A 21727-nucleotide genomic window follows, 5' to 3' on the forward strand; every position below is an offset into this window, starting at 1 on the left:
GAGCTATGCTGGCCTCAGAATATTTCATATCCAATAAGAGGAACTAACAAAGTTATCTCAGGGAATTTGGACAGGTGAAAGAAACAAGTGGCCTTAAAAATATCAGAGTTACCTAAAAATGTTCAATTTTGCTTTCTATTTCTGGAATGCCAATACACCTCAACAGGATAATGAAAAGGATGTAAATGGAGTAGAAATATCACCTCTGAAATCTTGTGTTTAAAATGTAGACATAGATGTATTGTACCACTACACAGCACCTTTGACTTCTCTTCTGAGCGCTAAATTTGATGTGACTGTCGACAGATTAGTTTTGCCATTATCTATAGTTTCTTTCCAGACTTCCCTCCTTGTAGCTTGGATTTTGTGAGTTTTACATTTAAAAATGTGGTTCCAACTCTTCTCAACCACTCCCACTTGTAGGGTTGAAGTTGAGGATCCAATAATGGGAAATGCTCTTGAGCCAACTTGAGAACACAGGTAAGTACCTACCGTTCTCAGAGTCAGGTAATGGTCTCTTAGCTGCAGACTATGATTAATAGAATGCCGGGTTGCATTTAGCACAAACAACCTGAAAAAACTCTAAAGAAAATGAGGTATGGAGGACAGATAACACCTGCGTCTCTTAGGGACTAGCTAAGAATCTGAAAGTAGAAAAGAGAGAAAGTTATTCTTTAATGTTTGCATGTAATAACACTTGGAAACTTCAAAATCAATGTTGTTAAAACCCTGTTTCTGAAAAGGTACAAGGAGGTTCTGAAATAATTGCTACATGCACACTGATATGAATTTTACACTTTGCCCTCAAGATAATGTGTAAGTAATCTGTTTTCCTGCTAACTAAGATGCCCCCCACCACCAAAATGAAGAAATGCTGGACTCACATTGGTGACATATTCGATATCCTTCCAAAGGATGCACTCCCTGGGGAAATCAGCCAAGTCTAAGAAGTGATCCACCACCACTTGGCCGATTAAGTCATGACGAGAGAACCTGTCAAAGTCGTACACAGAGAAGTGAAGCTTCCGTGCTTCAAGGTCATTGTAGGAAACCGGAAATAAAAACACTTCATCAAACACAGGGTTCAGGGTCTTTCTGTGAACTTTAGTCTGGTGTTTTGTTTTCCGATCAGGAAGCAAATAGATCTTGACATAAGGATCTGAAGTCCCAGAAAAGTCCTTGGCGGGCAAATTGACAGCTTTGTGAATCTTCACTACGAGCTGTTCTAAGTCACAGTCATATTTTAAAATGAAGTTCAGTTTCCCACAAGCCTTGCTGTTACTCTGTCTCCCGTTATCATTATCCAATGACCTCTGCTTATATAACTCTGGTTTAATTCTACCAATTCCAGTCAACTGTTCCTGTTTTTGAAGCTGCTGGATATTGAAGTCCGGGTTTGACAAGTTGAGTTGTCTTCGGATTGAATTATGCCTTCAATGAAGAGCAACACAGAACAAAGTTACAATCTTATTAGCTATGGGTCTCTTGGAAACTTTTGCCTGGGATGTAGGTAGACCGTTATGTTTTGTTAGGAGCTTAGAACTGTGGGCTTTTTTTTTTTTTTTGGCCTAAATTCAAAATGCTCATCAGTGTGAGTAAGCTGTTCCCTAAGGCTTGAAGCTCAAAACCGAGGGTTGGTATCAGGAAATGAACCTAGGAGCATGTGACCTCAGAGCTTTAAAGGTTTAATACACTTTCTAAACTGTCTAATATGCCATTAAAGAAGCTTATTCATCTGGTGGAATGTAAAGATTTGTACAAACTGCTTTAAAAATAAAATTATTCAACTTTATATATAATATCATTCCGAAATTGAAATAGCCAAGTGTTGCCTTAAGAAGAATGAATCTTTCTCTAAATTACACAGAATTTCTTGCCACAGGCTTATAGCTTTATAAGGATATAAATTCTTACTGGTTCAAATCAAATAATTTCATCACAAGAACACAGCTTTTGCTCATGCAAAAATGTATGTGACTGGGATGTGTCTGTATGTAGTGGCTCTGACAGGTACAAGTGGGATGTGTCTGATTGTAGTGGCTCTGACAGGTACAAGTGACAGCATTGGGATTGTGTTTTTGCTGTACACACGGGTGATTAGTTATCAAGAGGACAGGTTTTATTTCTGAAATAAACACTAATGGCACAAAAATTAAAGATGAGCTACTATAAATGTATGTATGGATTCAACTGGAGACGTTGGATACTGTTACTTTTAAATTAAATATTTGCTACTGTAGTATACTCTTCACCCTGTAAGTGTATTGGTTTGGGTTAGAAGTTTCCCTAAAATTCTCTTTAAAGCCTGTCTGATCTGTGCATTTCTTCCCAAGTTGAGAGTAGTTATCACATACAAGGTTGTTTTTAAGGTTACTTTTGTTGTTTTTAGCTCAGTTTAGAGTCATTATATTGTATTGTATACATTTAGTCAACAACCTTAATTAAAATAGCCTCTTTACTAGAAGGTGAAAGAGAACAGCTGGGATGTCTCTTAGGGATTGGTAAACAGTTGGAGAGGCAGAGTAAACATTTGAATTTGCCCTTCTCTTCCTTCCTTCAGACAATGAAATAAAGATGTAAATATGGAATCAAGGGACCCCCAGATACGTTTGAAAGTGTTCTCCCTTGTCACCACAGATATTGCTATGCTGAGCATTCCTCTTTATCCTAAAATAGCCTCCTAATCACTAATCACCCACATGTATGACAAGAGTAATGTCACAGAGCTGTCACTTGTACCTGTCACATCTATCACAGTCCATAGCAAGCAGACATAGCCCAGTCACATACATTCCCACATGTACAAAAACTGTGTGGTCCGAAAGTTGCTGATGGGAGATTTTAATCACTTACAGAGAAATCCACAATCTTAAGGTTTCTCTGTATTTTATGATTTGGATGGGTGAGGGAGGGAAGACAGGAGTTGCTGTTAAGCATCTAAAACTGGCTTTCTGCGCTAGTGCAGCCAGGTCATTCCCTTGTCCAGAAGTGGAACCAATGTAGTGCTAGAATAGAGCTTGAGTCTCACTTTACTGGACTCTGTGGGCAGAAAGGACTGGGAGGCAGCAGAAAGTAGCCTGCTATATGCAGAGGTTGGAATAGGCTGGTGCCAGCCCTATTTCCCTTTGCTATTGATTTTTCTTTACAGACTAGATTCAAAAAAGGGCCATAATTGGGTCCTGCATCAGTTCCCACCCTTCTAGGTACTGTCTGGTAAGTGGCACTGTTTACATCATAAAAGTGCATCCTCAATATCCACCGGATGCTCCTTTTACAGATGAGTCTGTGGAAGACCAACAATTCTGTGTCTACACAATCCAGTCCCAGACAACAATCTCGTGTCAGTCCTAGGCCCTGTCACTCTGCTGCTCTGCAGATGGTTGCTGGGCAGACTGTGTATTACAATTTACCTTTGAATTTTCTTAGTACTGGCATTAGATTAATCACAGCAACATTTTGTCTTCACCATTGTCTGTAGGACTAAATCTACCATAGTGGTGTTTTTTTGTTTTGTTTTGTTTTTTAGATGGAGTCTCACTGTTATCGACCAGAGTTGAAATGCAATGGCATGATCTCAGCTCACTGCAACCTCCACCTCCCAGGTTGAAGCGATTCTCCTGCCTCAGCCTTCTGAGTAGCTGGGATTACAGGCATGTGCCACCACACCCGGCTAATTTTGTATTTTTAGTAGAGACAGGGTCTCTCCATGTTGGTCAGGCTGGTCTTGAACTCCCAACCTCAGGTGATCCGCCCGCCTCGGCCTCCCAAAGCGCTGGGATTAAAGGCATGAGCCACTGTGCCCAGCCACCATACTTTCAATTTTGATTTAAAATACATGGATTTGGCTACTTAGTAGTGTGACATATTCTGTTCTACATGTACATTTTCTTAGACATGAAATCTGAAGATAAATTGTCCCACATGCTCAGCCCTTCCTAACCAAAGTGGATTGCCAACAGGGAGGCGGGGTTGTTGGTAAAGGTCAAAGACTGAAAAAAGATCCCATTCCCTGAGAACCCAATTGCACAGGAATACCTCCAAAAATTCCCAATATAGCTGACCTCTTAAAAACCAATCACAGGCTAGGTTCAGTGGCTCATGCCTGTAATCCCAGTACTTTGGGAGGCCAAGGTGGGCAGATCTGAGGTCAGGAGATTGAGACAATTCTGGCTAATGTGGTGAAACCCCGTCTCTGCTAAAAATACAAAAAAATTAGCCAGGCGTGGTGGCGGGCACCTGTAGTCCCAGCTACTCGGGAGGCTGAGGCAGGAGAATGGCGTGAACCTGGGAGGTGGAGCTTGCGGTGAGCAGAGATTGCGCCACTGCACTCCAGCCTGGGCCACAGAGTGAGATTCTGTCTCAAAAAACAAAACAAAAACAAAAACAAAAACCAATCACAGTTATGGGCTAGGCGCAATGGCTCACACCTGTAATTCCAGCATTTTGGGAGGCTGAGGCAGGTGGATCACTTGAGGTCAGGAGTTCAAGACCAGACTGGCCAACATGGTAAAACCTTGTCTCTACTAAAGATACAAAAATTAGCCAGGCATAGTGGCACACACCTGTAGTCCCAGCTACTTGGGAGGCTGAGGCAGGAGAATCACTTAAACCCAGGTGGCAGAGGTTGCAGTGAGTGAAGACTGAGCCACTGCACTCCAGTCTGGGCAACAGAGAAAGACTCCGTCTCAAAAAAACTCAAAAGCCAAAAACCAACCAACCAAACAAAAAACCAGTCACAGATATGAATACTATTATCTACTCAAACATTTTACATGATTAATTTCATTCCTAACACTTTCCCCTCCATTCAGAATCACACTTACTATTGGGAAATCAGTTGAATCTAACTGTAAGGTAGTGGCTTAAAGCAGATAGCAAAGACTGCAACTGGGCATGACAGGTTCTCACTCCTGGGGCTCCCTTTCAATCTCTTTCAATTTCCATTCAGAAGAAAGTTAGAGTTTACTGGAGTTGGGGGAGAGGCATGGTAGAAGAGAGAAGCTTAGAACAGCCAGAGAACCAAGGTAACTCATAATCTTCCCATATAACCTCTGGAGGTCTAGGGGCTGAAAATAAGAAAGTAGAGCAGGGAGACTGCCCCAGGGATGTAAAGGAGAAAAGGGGGTGGAGAAAATGGAAAATCAATATTCTATAGCTCTCATACGCTACTGAAACAGAGGTGGGAAGAAAAAGCAAGCCCAAAGCAAGAGGGAGGAAAGATACGGAATATAGTGCCATGACCTGAGCTTGCCCCACCCTAGGTGAGGTGGCTCTAAATGGTCAATGGAGGTGGTTTTGAGTGCAGTAAATGCGAGGCTCCCAGGACAAGGGTCTAGAATTTTAATGCCATTGACTGATGGTTCCCCCCTCAGAAGAAGAGAGGGAGAAAGACCTCTGGCTGAGGAAATTTTTATGAAGGAGATGATACTTGAGCTGGGCTTGCCTGCTTAACTTGGCCTCATCCTTAGCCACCTCCAAGCTGATGCTGTAGATGTCAATATGGACATTAAATCTGTTTTCATCTTGGTCCCAGTTCTCTAGCAGAATGGTACTTTCAGCTCTTCTGCCCCAGTAGCTTTTTCCAGAGTCCCTCACATTCACCCACTGCATCTTTGAGTCCAGGCTCTGTAAGCCAGCACTCATATCCCCAACACCCTTTCCATTGCGGGCTTTCATGTGCAGCCATGAACAAGTGCATCCTAATATGTGTTCGTTCACTGCAGTGGCCCATCTCAGAGGTGAAACCTGACTTGTCCTTTCCCTGGTTCTCGGGCACCAGTGTCTACAAGGCTTCAGGATCTAGGGAGAAAAAAGAGAGAAGCAAATTGTGGTTTCAGAAATGTTACTGGTTTCTTTCCTGTGTTCAAGTCAAGGCAGGGAATTATGGAAAGAAACAGTGGAGACAGGATGTTTTTCTTCTTCAAAATTCCCCTGGTCATGAAGAAGAGAGGGTTGGGTTGTCCTGAACCACAGGCATACAGAAGAAGGGGAAATCCTGGATAGGGACAGACACAGTTAGTAGAATACAAGGGCTGGAGGAAGTGGAAATTTGAGGTTTTCTTGGCCTGAAGATTCAAGGATTTCCGCATGAGTGAGATAATGATGAGACAGGCATCAGGCCTTGGGGCCAGTGGAGGTGTGTTGTCAAGGGTAGGTGGATACACTGAGGCAAGACCTGCTTCCTCCCACTTCCTCCCAAGTTAAACAGATTTGAAACCTTGAATACTTTATCCTCCATAACTAAGATGAGCCTTTGTTCACCAAAACGTTCTCTACAGTAGCTCACGTCTTATGTCTCTTTTCATTACCATTGATCCCAGCTGAGTTCAGGCCCTCAGAGAGGCTCCTGTATATATCCAATCTTCACCACTGTCCCATGCATCTTATACACTTATACACTCTTTCCAGATTAATCTTCTAAAGAACAAATTGAGCACTTCAGTGTGTATAATTGGTGCTCTTGCTGTGGGTCTTTTGTGGGCAGGGTTGTATATATTTTCTCTCTTTATTGACACTACCTAATACTGAATTTTGCACATAGCAAATGCTTGATATCTTAGAGTAAATACAGAAATGCTATGGATATAATAGTTTCTGATAATTTAATCCCAGTAGAGAAAACACTCATTTACATATCATTTCAGGGTCTCATGGAAGTTGAGATAGGGATAGGCAACTTCCACTTTTGAAGCAGTTAATTTCTTTAAATCTAAAGAAATAACTTCAGATTCAAAAATTATGTTTTAGATGTTTACATTGAACCAATGTTCTCACCACACAAAAATATAACTTAATAGAAATGTGCTACTCATAGTATAATTACAACATTTAATTTTTGTGTACTATTTACTTGAGTTGTGGCCAATCACGGGACCTAAATTTAGAGTGTGATGGTTATCTTCCTCTTTCAATTCTGTCAGCATATTTCTGTAACTCTATGGATTGCTTAATTCAGAGATAAGGTCAAAAATCTAATGTGGGGCTCTGAATGAATGTGAGACCTGGGACAAATGGCCTTCTGCCAGCCTCACACCATTATAGGCTCTGCTCAGTTTATACTTCTGGCCCTTTGCCATTCTTGTCAGAAGAGCAAGAGAAAAGTAGCCTGATATTGACCAATGTATTCTGTCAGTCATTCATGGAAAAAAGTCCTCCGTGCGCCAAGTGGTGCTAGGGGCTGGATAGACAGGAAGAAACAAAACAGATGTGGTCTCTGAGTTCACAGAACTCAGTCTAGAGGGGAGTACAAGCAATAAAGAATCACTTAAAATAATTTAATCCCGTGAATGAGGGAAAACAAGGCAATGCGAGGGAGAATTGAAGTGGGAAGGAGTGGGGACAGAACACAGGCTTCACATGGGGTGGCCGGGGAGACCTTTCTGAGAAGGTGATGTTTCAGCTAGGGCATTAGAGAAGTAAGGGACCCAAGAAGGACAGAAAAAAAAAAAAAAGAAAGAAAAGAAAAGCATTCCTGGCTGAGGGAACAACATGTGTCAAGACCTCAAGGCAGGAAGGGGCTTGGGATGCTGAAGGAACTAAGAGAGGAGCTAGTGCAGCTGCAGTACAACAAGCTTCTTCCACGCAGTCTCCTAGTGAGTTCATGTTAAAAGTGTCCCCTAGGGTCCTGCAACATGGTGGCCCTGGCCATAAGGTAAGGCTGTTGGAAGCAGACTGTGGCAGTATTATCATGCAGGGCCTTAACAGACCTGATAAGGGGTTTGTGGTGTGGTAATAGAAATTTTCGAAAAACCGAAGTGTTACATAAGAAATTTGAGAAAGCTTAAAAAAAACAGGATGAACTTTCATCTTAGGGCATGAATCAGGAAATGGATTAGATGGCCTTTCAAGGTTCCTTCTATTCTGGGGATCTAGGGATTTTCATACATTTGGAGTAGAGAACTTTATAAAGCTCTGGAATTAAAAAATTCCGAGAAAATTGAAATATCCACATTTCCAGCATATTGGATCACTAAACAAAAAGGATTTCATTCAAATAAAAAAGAATTGACAGGAATTTTGTATGGTATTAGAGTCACTGAAGTAACTAGACACAGAACATGCTTGATCTTGAAAGTCATTCTGACCAGAAACATTCTTAGAAGATAAAACAAAGCTCATCTTTAGGACATTTCAAAAAGGCACCGTGTCAGCCAAACATATCCAAGGACACATCCAAGCTGAAGAGGCCAGGTGAGGTTGAGATTTTTGATGTAAATGGTGTGACAGAAACTGTGCCAATCACAAGGATCCTGAAGACACCTTTAATGGAGGCTATGTCTTACGTGCAATGGGAACCCTGAGACTGTGATAATGGCTGTCCTGAGACAGTGATAATGGCTGCAGGATGGAAGCAGTAAGAGAGTGTGGGCAGGGAGAAAGTAAAGAACATAATGAGAAAGAAAGGAGAAGAAACAGTAACTGGAAAAGCAGACTGTTTAGAGCTTTCTCAGCAAAGCTTACCTTTCCCCTCCCCAAATATGGTATCAAAAATATTACTTAAAGAAGAATGTTAAAAACGATTTGAGGCATAAAGGAAATTTCATTCTCTTTTTCCTTTTTGTTAGCAAAAAGTGTGTATGTGTGTGTGCATTTTCTCATGATGCAACATAATCCCCAAAGAATTAGAAGACCATGTACTGCTCTTATTGTGGTGAGATCCTGAGACAAGGATATATATTTCTAGACAGACCCCATAAAACTAGGTCAGTAATTTAGGTATGAATGTTTTAAATGCATAAAAATGCAAATTGTCAGTATTAGGTCAAATGCAGTTAGAAAAGAGTAGTTTTCTTATAGTAGTTCAGATGTTCCTAAACTTGATTTTTGTCATCAGAAAAGATAATGTAATTGCATGCCTTCAAAACTAAAATAAATCTGAACACAAAGTGCACTTTACAGGGACAATTCCTTCACTCTTCCTTTTAATTTTTTTCTTTCTACCCAATTTCTACAAATCAGTAGTGATGATAAGAGTTTTTATTTTTTAAGCAAATACTTATTGATTTGCAGTATATTTATATACTTTTCCAGTATAAATATTGTGATAATTAGAGTGGCATCATTGCTATTAGTTTGTTAAAATTATGGCAGAGTCCTCAGATCAAATCTAAAAAGATCACAGTACTACCACCATATATTGGAGGAACTCAGACCAGAAAAGTTACATGCAGAGTAGAACCAAATAGGAGGCAATTTCGAAGGAAATTTCAATGGAGACTCTATCTAAAAGGCTCTAGCTATTGAAATACTGAAAGGATTTTATTATGAGTCTGCACATTGCATGAACTCTATGACAGCATCAAACAGAGCTCTAGTTATATTTAAGTTTTAAATCTGAAGATAAATCCTAGTGATAAAATCTGAGGATTTCTTCTAAATCAAATGGCAGACAACTACCCATCTCCTCACAGTGGAATATTTTAGATTTGGCTCTTTGATTCAGAATTGAAAATAATGCTAAAATAAGTTTCTGAAACAATCAAATTATAAACTGACATATTCCATCCCACTTAATGAAAATGAGTGGAGCCTCTAGGATAAACTCGATTAACATAAAAAGGGTAAAGTCTTATTTCTGTTTCTGGAGAACAAACAATAAAGATTTTTAAAAAATACCTCCAAATTGTGTTTTATACTTTACAAATAACAGCACATGCTATTTCTCTGGCCATCACTCAGGCCAATATTTTCATTCTACAGAAAGCTGCTTCCTGAGTCTCTTTTCCTGAAATATCTTATTGAAAATGAGTTTTCATATCCAGTGATTTAGAACTGGTTGTTTAGCCTCAAACACACTTTTGTGCAATGTCTGAGCCTTGGGAGAGGCCATAATAGCAATACTAACAGCAAAATGGTAGCTCACATTTTGGAGCTTTTACTAGGTGCCAGACCTGTGCAAGCACATGTTATAATTTCATTCTTTTTTTTTTTTTTTTTTTTGAGACGGAGTCTCGCTCTGTCGCCCAGGCTGGAGTGCAGTGGCGCAATCTCTATCATTTCATTCTTAAAACCACCTACAAATCAGTAGTATCTATTCCTCTTTTGAAGAAGAGGAAATGGACAGATATGGAGTTTAAGTAATTTGTTCAATGTCACACATGTAAGTAAAGCCAATTCATTTGACTTGAGAGACCGCATCTTTTTTCACTGCATTATATTATTTCTCTACTGCTGAAGAGCATAAAGCATCCAGACAATAAAAAGAGAGTGACCTAGGTGTTGGTACTCTGTAAGCCTTCCAAAGGCTGAAGATGGACAAAAACCTCCAGCCACACGGTGGAGTCTGAAGAGAGCCTGTGTGTGACTGTTAGGATAGGTCAGATGCACAGGGAATAAATTTTAAAGCAGTAGGAGGGCAGCAGGGAAGAGTGGTTAAGAGTTCAGATTCTTGTGTTGGTTGAACCAGGGTTCAAATCCTGACCTGGGTATTTACATATATGGCTTTTAAAAAAATGTAATCTCCTTAAGTTTCTTCTGCTGTAAAATAAAAATGATATTAGTATACATTTCATGCTAAATTGTGAGCTATAACAAAATATGAATATAAAGTTCTTCCAGAGTACTTCACACATGCTGTCTTAATAATGTTAACTATTATTTTTATAAACTAAGTAGAGACCAAGAAGGGCTCAGGAACCTAACTTCAACGTTAGGTTAGCATGGAGTTTTCCATATTCATGTCTCTGATACAGAACAGAAATCTAAAAGGTTATAGACTCCTTGACCAATCAGTGCTATTTTTGCCAGAGAAGGGAATGGGGTGGTCCTTCCTTGCATTCAGAAAGGAGGAGGCATTACTGACCGAGCCGAGGAGGTTGGCTCTGTGACTTGGCGCTGCACGCGGACGCCATGGGCACAGTTCTCCTGGACTCCCGTCTGGGCGGAGAGGGGAATGTCAGGGGAGGTGTGGCTGATCTTCATGGAGGAGTCAGGGCAGGGTGTGGGAGGGTCTAGGAAGTCCTCACTGTTCTCCTGCTCATTGGTCTCTGTGTCCGTGTAGTTAAGAGGCTCCTGGTTGTTGTCTTTGCTACCAGAGGGCAGGCCTCGTTCTCGCCACGGAACCCAGCAGAGTTTCCAAGATACGAAGAGAGACACGCCAAACAGAGCAAGACCACAGGCAGTGACCACAAGGGTCAGCAGGCTCACTGAGATATCTGCAAAGAAGCAAAGATCAAAAGTCAGTGTGATCATTCCCCGCAAGTCCACCCATTGCATAGTATGGGCAGAATGACCCTCTCATCCACTCATCCCTTGGGAGCCGACTGTGGAAGGTCATGCTGGGGCGCACAGCTACGTTACTTAATTCTGGGGCACTGGCGATGAGAATTCATACACAAACCAGAGGACCAGTGAGCAGAAACACAGAGGAGGTACCATAGCATGCAGGTCATGTTTAGAAACAATAAACAGCCTGCTATGGCAAGAAAATGGATACATTCATGGAGACTAGAATGCCCTTCAAGTGAAATGATACTCTATCCTACAGGCAGCACCAATCATTAATGTTTTTTGAGCAGGGCAGTTTCAAATGTCCTTAAAAATTATTCTGTCATCTCAGAGAGCTGTATAATGTAACTGGGGAATTGTGTAAGTCATAATTTTTTAAAATAAGAGAAACTAGAGGGCTTTTTCGGGTTCTATTTTTTCTATTAACTTTTACGGTTCTAAGCAAAATGAAGCTCAAATCTTCTGTGAATTTTGCAGCTTCAAGAATAACCCCCACTCAGTGGTAAGTCCTCAGGACTCAGGATAGAATATTATAGTTTGGGTTTCCCTAGTAGTATACCCTAAAACAAGTATTCAAGGGCAAAGCATTATTTAGAAGGAGAAGGAAACACAGGAGAAGTGATCCAGAAAAGGAAGTCAACAAAAGGTACACTGTCAAGTCAGTTCCCATAGTGAGGGAGTAAAGGTTAAGTCTGCTAGGGAGGTTTAATACACCTCAGATACACCTCACCCAAGTGGCAAGGGATCCGAGGTATTACACATTAGCTCTCTTTAGTTATTAATTGGAGGGCATTTCCCAAAGGGCATTAAATTCCCATCATTTGACACCTGCCCGGATGAACAAAGTAAGCTTCAGTGGCCAGGAAAATCCCACATTGAAATCAATGCAGAGGCTGCACTGGAGGTCAACAGGCACACAATGAAGTGGTAAGGGGACACGGCAGGTAATGACAGCATCTGCTACATGGATCATGGACCACAGCCCCACGGTGTCAGCAAGTCTTGGCAGTTCAGTATCCAGTGACTGTGCCCCTAAGGTTTAAAACAGTTCACCCCCTCCAGGCTTCTGCCCCAAGCTACAGTAGAGCCAGGAGGCTGAGCATCAATCTGAAAGCATTTCTGGCACTATGGTAGCCATAAAATCCTTATTTTTTAAAGGACAACCCTGCCTGTCATTACGGTGCTTCATTACACCTGGAGCTCCATGGATTCTCCCCAGGGTTTGCCTCTACTGCCCATCATTAATATTTGCATTGCTGCAACCAAAGTTTTCTGAATGCCTACTACATGCCAAGTGCCACGCTAAGCTCTGGAGATACAATGAGGAATATGATAGGCGCACGCTATGTCTTCATGTATCCATATTCTAATGAAGGAGAAAATTAGAAATTGGTCATTTAGTACTCACAATTTCAACTGTGCACAGCACTGCCAACATACTATGATCTGTGACAAAGCTGTATTTCTGCTGAAGCATGCATAGGAACCCCTCCTGCAAGTCACTTACCTACTGAGTCAAGCTGAACAACTACCATCCATGTGCTTTTTAATATGACTCTGAAGGTACTTGGTCATTCTTGTGAACTGATAAAACTGTTTATCAAAAATTGCTCTTAAAAGCAAGCCAGCTGCCAGGGCTGTTGATGGATTTAACATATTTCCTCTTTGCCTCCAAATCAATCTTCACCCTTCTACTGAAACAATATTATATCTCTGTTTGAAAATACTGGGGTTGAAGTTTCAATATGGGTAACTGTGCAAATCTTTTTCACTTTTGTCTCCTCAAATCCCACAGAAATGGGATAAGCAATGGGAAATAAGAAAGGACATCATCAATTCATCAGTTAACCACTAACTTTGAGGAATATCTGGAATTGTTTTAAAAGAAAAGGCAGTTAGTGTTGAACATTTAACACAGGCAAATGAAGGGAGACTGAGAGAAAATAAAAATTAAAAATCCCAGGTGCAGAGCAACAGGCAAGGATGGGGGACAGGGAGTGGAGTCAGTGGGGTCAAAATAAAAGGGACTGTAGGAACTATACCTCACAGAGCCCAGCATGAGGTGGGGAGGGCATGGTTTGACCCCAGACTCCACCTGGTTCTGACCACTCACACAGGAGAGTAGACAATATGCTGGTGCAGACTTCTGTGGTGGGTGATAGTGCTGGGGGACCAGGAAGGAGGAAACCTTGTCCCAGGTAATCCATTGATGTTTGATGCTGCAAACATCAATCCCCACCCTCTCCAACACAAAACAGGCTCCACATAGCAGTGAAATCTCTTAATACGTTCTACAGTCTAAATGGAGACAGAACTTCTTCTCTACATTCTATTAATCACTTCAGCTCTGTCCTGACACAGACACTGCTAGGAGACCACCACCAGCAAAGGCTGGAGGAGGGGCACACTGGGAAGCCATAGGATTTAGGAATGTGATGAGATAACTGTATTATTAGACACTCTGCCCTATCACAGGGCTCCTCTCCAAGGGAGAAGCATAAATCCCAATCCTCAATGTTGGTCTTGGGCATACGACTTGCTCTGGGCAATGAAATACAAGTGAACATGGCCCACGTCACCTTGAAGCAAAGGTCCCTTGTGATCCCACCTTATGCATGAGAAAAAGAGCTCTCAGATAAAAGCTGATCTTCCAGCCTGACTGCCATAATGAGAAGACTTGTGGCATGAGCCCAAAGACCAAAACAAGCAGTAAACTTAAACATGACTGACAACCTGAGGCAAAGCTACAGCTGATCCACAGATCCATTAGCAAAACCTAAATATTTAGTGTATTAAGTCCCTAGAATTTTGAAGGGATGTTGGCACAGAAAAAAAAAATGGTAATTTATGTGATCATATAATTTACCGTCCAAAGCTGGGACACTTTTAGGAGAGAAAAGGGGTTATATTAATAATTACATGGGGATAAGATACTTAACCTAGGATTGTCCAGGCAAAATTAGGACGTAGGGTCATCATAAACTTAAGAACTCCATGTGATCTCTGAACTCATCAGCTTAGTACAACATGACCTCTTGGGATTCACTTGGCATAGTAGCATGCTAAGTAAATTGAAGTTCTGCCTCACTTTTACTAGTAACCACAGGACCCCGACCCAGTTTAAGAACAACTCCAGCTTGATAGTTGACTACAGCTCATGCACTCACAAAACAGCCTGCTCAGAAGTCCAGTCGTGGGGGATCCAGAAGAGCAGAGATCTTGTCTCTCTCAACACTGACTGCCAAGAATCTAAAAGAGTTCCTGGCACACAGTAGGCATTCAGTAAGTGATGAAGCCCACCTGAGGAGCCCTGTACCATGTGCTATGTCTACCTTGAATTACGGTTGTGTGGGTTGTGGCCTGTAAACTCTAGGGGGCACCAGTTACAGTCATAGTCATTATAGATTTTTGTGCATATTGTTATTTTTTAAATTGTGGCAAATGGCAGGAGTGGCTTTTTTTTTTTTTTCTGATTTACACAAAGGTGCTGTGTGAGTTAGCAGTGGCCCAGAGAGAAATGCCACAGGAAACACCAGTGGTGACCTACACAGCCACACCAGACACCAAGCATAACTGTCTAGGCTTCTGTTTACAAATAGCCGAGTATGCCTTCTAGATGGTACATTTCTACCTTTCTCTTGTTTTTTCAGAAAGAGGTGCTAGAAAGCTACTTTGGTATCACTAAGGCTATACTTCCCACCTCAGACCCATGACCTCCAAAAACGGAGCGGGAGCATCAGCTTAGAATCACGAGATATTATTTCTTAAGTTAGGTGGTAGAAACATGACCATTTATTTTATTGTTAATTTTATATGTGTTCATGAGATTTATTATTGTCATTTATGGTATATCTCATTTTAAAAATTGAAAAATATATGACATTAAAAAAATCGTGACATAATTTTTGTAAAGAATAGGAATAGCATAATTAGTCCTTTTTCCCAAGAGTCGGGGTAATAGCCAGATAGTCCCTCAATGATGAAAAGAGGCAAATGGCAAACCAGTTCTGATCCAGATCCCTAGAAGTATGGCTGCTGTGGGGGTGATTGTGCATAAAACTATACCCAGAGCTGTCATGGAGTGTATTCTTCCCAGGAAAGGTGTGGCATAGGATGCCCTGTAATCATGCCTGTTTGTCAGAAACCTCTTCTACTGGCTATTAGCCCTAGCCATAAGACATGATGCATTGTAGCAACATCCCTAGCACACCACATAGAAGACACCCATGACACCTTGGACCCAGCAGACATTCCAGCTGGACACCTATAATACTAGAGGATTCCTGCAAGCATTAAAAAAAAAAAAAAAGTGGACGTGTTTTACAGTGACAGTGATTACTGGCCAAGAAGTAAAACATTTAAGCCCACATACTAACATGGATGAAAAAAATTGGTTGTCTTCCTAAACTGTGAAGGGCCAGGAAGAACACATAAACAGACAAAAAAAAAAAAAAGAAAAGTCATGGAAGAAATGGGCAAATCAACACCTCAAAAGAGGGTAACCAAGCTGAGCCATCAGAATAAATAGCCCCTGATATGAAACGAATTACAGTAATGCAAGAGGCAAATTAATTCATGTACTGAGATTTATAAAACAGCAACCAAGGGTGAGAATTATGACTGCAGCAGTAACCAGAAAAAAACACAATTGAGATCCAATCTGATCTAGAAGTAAAATAATGTGATTGGTGTAATAGAAGAAAAATTAAATAGAAAGCAAAGTCAAGGAACAGGTACCTGAATGTAGACCAAGAAAAACAAAACCAAACAAAACAAAGACTTGGGAAATTTAAATGAAAGATATGATATGTAAAGTATTTATCCAGGAGGTCTAATATTTAAATTTTCCAGAAATGAGGGCAGAGAGAATGAGAGAATGAAGGTGAAAGATATCAAAGAAAAAAACGAAGTCCCCTGGAACTGAAGGACAACTTGAAAGGGGTCCACTGAGCATCTATAATAAAATACCACTACCTTAATCGCATTATTGTGAAATTTCAAAACACGAAGATTAGAGAAAGTCACAAAACTTAAGAGACAAAATGAATTTGAAAAAATAACAAAGAAATTAGAACCATAGTGGCATCAGACTTTTCACCAGAAACCACAGATAATTGAATAATGCCTGCAAACTTCTGAGAAAATTACATTTAACCTAGAATTCTATACCCAAGCATGATATCAATAAAGTGTGAGGGCTGAAAAAGTCATCTTTCAAAACAAGTCAGAAAAATTATTTTCAATGTATTTATCATAGCAAGTTACTTGAGGATGAATGTAGGAGATTAAAATGAGGCAGACAACACAGTGTACATGAAAAATTGTACTGAAGTTGGAAGACTGGAGGAAGGAAGTCCCAGCATGCGAGCTGAGCAAGAAGCCTAAAGAGGGGTCAGTCCAGCCTGGATCAGTTACGTGATTGGGTTTGAAACAGCATACAACTAAGACACATTTACAAAACAAGAAATATTTGAACTGAAAATGTAATGATATTAGAGATTATTGTTAATTATTTTAGGTATGATAATTGTATTGTGGTTGTGTGTTCTAGATACATATAGGAATAGTCAAATGATATGTCCACAATTTGCTTTACATTATAGGTAAAATAACATTGACTGTGAATTGATAATTGTTGAAACTGAATTTTGAGTACATGGAGTTTATTATATTAACCTCTCTACTTTTAAATGTGCTTGTCAATTTCCTGATGGAAAGTGAAAATAAAACATATTTTGGTAGGCAGAATCTCTGACTTCAATCTTAGATATTCTTATTTAATATGTCTTGGGTGAGGTCCAGAGTCTCCATTTTTAGCAAGCATCTCAACTCTGAATAAATCTGATCTCTCTCTCTCTCTCTCTCTCTCACACACACACACACATACACACACACACACATACACACACACACACACACACACACGCAGACACATACACACACACACACACCATGGTTCAGAATACAAGACATTTTCCTGATCCTCAGATAATTGTGTGTGTGTGGGGGGGGCTAATAAATATATTACTGGGAAATTTAGTTAGAAAATCAGTCCATGGAGAACTTGAGGATGTCAATGGTGCTTTGTAGGGAGGGTGGTAACATAATGAGATAGCGGAAACAGGTGGGACCAGACAGCTCTGATGTTAAGTGTTTCAAATTGCTGAACCAATGAGGAAGCATTGTATTAAGAATGAATACAATAAAACCTTACAGATAATCCAGAATAATTCATGCCACAATTACCTCATCAATATCCCTTTCACATAAATACAATGCCTTCATTTAATATCTTATTTTCTGTATTTTTAAACTTTATAAAATGAGTATTTCTCTCTTTTGCAGTTTAAAAAGATATTCCTGTGAAACTAAAACTTCTCTAAAAATTAAAGTCTATTTAAATAAAAAGAAAGAGAAAGAGGAAGAAGACGAAGGAGGAAGAAGAGGAGAGGAAGGAGGAGAAATTGTTGAGTTTAAGCATCACAACATTCTGGAATTATTCAGTGAAGGAGAACTTAGATCCATACACACCTCAACAGGCCAGAGGGCATCCTGAGTGGTGATCCTGCAACATCTTGAAGAAGCATGTAATAGATTCTAGTTTAAATCAGATATTTTGTGTTTAAATGATTGAACTTAAGTCATCTGGGAAATGCAGTATTGCCAAAACATTGTTCTTTAATTATACTACAGGCACCATAGCACAGTAGTTGCAAACACAGGTTATAGAATTACACATCAATATCTGCATTTCAACGTTGTGTAACCATAGATAAATTTTCTGTATCTTGTTTTGTCATAGTAATATTGGGATAATAATAGTACCTATCTCTTGGGGGTTTAGTGAATATTTAGGAAGGTAGCAGTGCTCACTGAATGTAAGTTATTGTTTCTGTGTTTTCCCTGAGGTAACCCAGGATTTAGCTGCTCCATATCAGACTTATTGCAAATAAATAATCACCTTGTTTACTAAATACTGAGGCTTCCTGCAGCTTTAAAAAATGGCCTGGCATCAAACCAATGTCAGGTCCTCAATAGGTGCTTATTGAACTGAATTACTGAGAACAAGAGAAGGAGCTCCTATGGAGTACCTGATATTTGCTAAGTATTGAATTAGGGATATAAAATAAATAAAACTAATCCTTGCCCTCAAGGAACTACTAAGCAAGAAAATTTCAAGAGTGCTAGTAGCAATTTATAGAGTACCACTATAGCCTAGAAGTCAGGCATACATAAACCAACACACGGAGTTCAGAGAGGCCTTTTAATAATACTAACAGAAATTGATACCAAGAAGTGGGGGTGCTGTTGAAACAAATAAATGCCTAAAAATATGAAAGCACTTCTGAAATTATGTAATGGCTAGAAACTAGAAGAATTTTGAGGTGCATGCTTGAAAAAGCTTACACTGCCATGAATGGACCATTAAGAGCAATTCTAGTGAAGGCTCAGAAAGAAAAGAGGAGAGCTGTAGAGAAAGCCTCAAGCTTCTTGCAGAATACTTATGTGCCCATGACCAGAATGTTGGTAGTGTATGAACAGTAAAGACCATTCTGATAAAGTCTCAGAGAGAAATGAAGAACGTGTTATTAGAAACTGGAAGAAAGGTGATCCTTGTTATAAATAGGGAAATAACTTGGCTGAATCATGTTCACGTTCTGCTGTTTTGTGTAAGGTAGAACTTGGGAGCAATGAAAGGGAATATTTAGCTGAAGCTATTTATAACCAAAGTTTTGAAGGTGCAGCTTGGCTCCTCCTGACTGCTTATAGTAAAATGAAAGCGAGAATGACTTAAAGACAGAATTGTTAAGCAAAACAGAATGAGAACTTGTAGATTTCGAAAATTATCAGTCTATCCATATTGCAAAAAAATGAGAACCCATGTTTGGAAGAGAACACTAATAGTGTGGCCAACTGACTATTTAAGAGATTAGTATAGGTATGAACCACAAACTTAATCACCCACCCCAGCAGGGAAACTGCCAATTTGAACCAAAGGGGAAGGAAATGAGAAGGAATGAAGGAAGGCTGTCAGATTTGGATTTTACAGGATGGGACCACAGTGCTTTTCAGCTGAGAACATTCACTATTTATCAAGAGAAATGAAGAATGATCCTGAAGAAGATTAACAGATCATCAGGGCTGCCTCCTTGGTTTTAAAAAGGATGACAATTGTCTTCCTTTCAACAGGCCAAATGGTCCCACTGAATTGAGAACCATGGGGAAAGGGCTGCCCAGAGGTGTGGGTGTGTGGGCCATGTGGCAGAACCCTGGGGGCACAGTTTATACCTGGCAAAGCAACGGGGGCAGAGCCACAGCCCCAGGCAGGCCCTCAGTCCCATTGAGCCTGGAGGGTGGAATATTAAGCCAAAGAGGATGATTTTTGAGCCTTAGGACCTCATGGAGTTTGCCTTATACCTTGGACTTACTCAGGACCTGTTACCTCTTTCTTCTTTTCTGTTTCTCCATTTTGGAATGGAAATGTCCATCCTATGCCTTTCCACCATTGTATTTGGAAACATGTAACTTGTTTGGTTTCACAGGTTCACAGCTGGAGGAGCAATTTGCCTCAGGATAAATCATATTTTGAGTCTCATCCATATTTAATTTAGATAATAGTTAGCTGAGACTGGATTATAGACTTTGGAGTTAATGCTGGAATGAGCTAAAACTTTTGGGGCTTTAGGCATGTAATGAATGTAGTTTGCAGCTACGAAGGGCATAGATTTTGGGTGGCTAGTAGTGGAATGATATAGATTTAATGCTTGTGTCCCTCCAAATTCGTATGTTGAGATCCCAGCATTCAATGTGATGGTATTAGGAGGTGGAGCCTTTGGGAGGTGATTAAGTCATGAAGGTGAAGCCCTCGTGAATGGGATAAGTCTCCTTATAAAAGAGACTTAAGCGTGTTCCCTTGCTTAAGTCCACCCTATGAGGACACAGAAAATATGCTGGTGCCTTGGTTTTGAATTTCTCAGTCTCCAGAACTGTGAGAAATAATGTTCTATTGTTTATAAGCCATCTAGACCATGGCATTCTGTTATAGTAGCCCAAATAGACTTAGACACCATAGATGAGGAGTGAGCCAACTACTACTTATTACTACTTCTCTTATACAAATATAAAACCCAGGTCATCTGTCATGTGGCCAAAAGACTTCACCAGGAGAAAGAGAAAGTGAGGGCTTCTTTCTATGGCCATGCATGTTGCACAGGGCACAACTTGCTGAGCTTTACATGGTGTCCCTGGGAAACAGCTTGTATATTCCAAGTGACCTAAGACCAGCTTTGCCATCATTTATATTTTGTGACCTTGGCTCACTGCCCCTCAGTGATCTTCCTCTATCATAACAGGTTTGGGCATGGCTCTCACATTATGTGGTTCTTGTGAAACTGCCATATGACTTGGGGTACACAGCAATGTCTGTATCTAAGACGGAAATCATTATAATACTTCTCATTAGTGACCATAAGTCAATGAGTGCTAATTAACTGAAGGCTAAAACCTAGGACCATTCCTGCTTTTCATTCTCGGAGCAGACATGTGGTTCTCTTAGTACTGACTCATGGTGAAAATTGCAAGGATTAAGGAGCATTAACCTGGATCTACAGGGCCATACCATTTTTAAGACACTGAGCCAGCTAAACAAAGAACTCTGCTGCCTTAAATATAAGAAGTTTGAGGGCTGGTAAAATGAATTGGAACATGGAAATTGGCAAATGGCATTAAACACATTTTTTTCTGTGACTGACACAGAGGGAAGAACATCTGAAATATGGCTGTTTCTGGCTCTCTGATTCCTTCCTCAGAAGGCTGCCCAGATGATTCTGCCTATGTTAACTAAGGAGCTGGCCTAAAATTAGCATTGAGAGAACACTTTCTGTTACACCTTCTATTTGCAAAGTGCTGTCTCATCAGTGTGACCAGCTCCTCTTCACACAGGCATCACCACCCCTGCATTACCCAGATGGGGCAGGGGTTGCTGAAGCTAGACACTGACTGCCTGGAGCCATATACCCTAAGAGCTGGATTTTAGTTCTTGTGTCCATAACCCTGTTGCACCTGAGTCCCCCCTGGCTGCATAACAGGAAGGTTCAGGAATCATTATTAGGTTCGCCACTGGGTTTCTGCTTTCTTTTAATTGGGGGAAAATCTACTTAAAAATATTTTATACCCACATAATTGGAAGTGCTTGCAAAATATACAATGTTTTCTACACCATTGGATTCTGGCCTGTTCAGTGTAAACAGAAACACTCAGATGTGCTAGGATTCTTAAGAAACTACAGAAAATCTGATGTGCAGAGTTTTAGACAATTGAGACTTTTTGCTGAAAAGAACTGTGAAACAAAACTCAAGAACACGTGGGGACTGGGGACAGGCCAAAGAGGTTAACAACCCTCTTTGGTGTGTCCACAGGAAGTGGGATCCTGACCTGCCCTGTAGGGCAGTGTGGAGTTGGAGGGGAATGGGATTCAGGATATGGAGACCAGCTTTGTTGC

General features: G+C 40.5%; 1 protein-coding gene across 3 annotated transcripts in view; it reads right to left on the reverse strand.

The window, feature by feature from the left end:
• The window catches only part of LOC105488716 (synaptotagmin 9), a 228638-nt gene that overhangs the window by 154243 nt on the left and 52668 nt on the right, over positions 1-21727 (reverse strand). For all 3 annotated transcript variants that reach the window (XM_011753039.2, XM_071075148.1, XM_011753040.2), the window contains exons 2-3: positions 10802-11153; positions 885-1431 (exon numbers count right to left, since the gene is read on the reverse strand). In XM_011753039.2, the coding sequence (XP_011751341.2) occupies positions 885-1431; positions 10802-11153 (899 nt within the window). The remainder of the gene's footprint in view (positions 1-884; positions 1432-10801; positions 11154-21727) is intronic.

This window comes from Macaca nemestrina, chromosome 12, assembly GCF_043159975.1.
Source record: "Macaca nemestrina isolate mMacNem1 chromosome 12, mMacNem.hap1, whole genome shotgun sequence".
In the NCBI taxonomy this organism is placed as follows: Eukaryota; Metazoa; Chordata; class Mammalia; order Primates; family Cercopithecidae; genus Macaca; species Macaca nemestrina.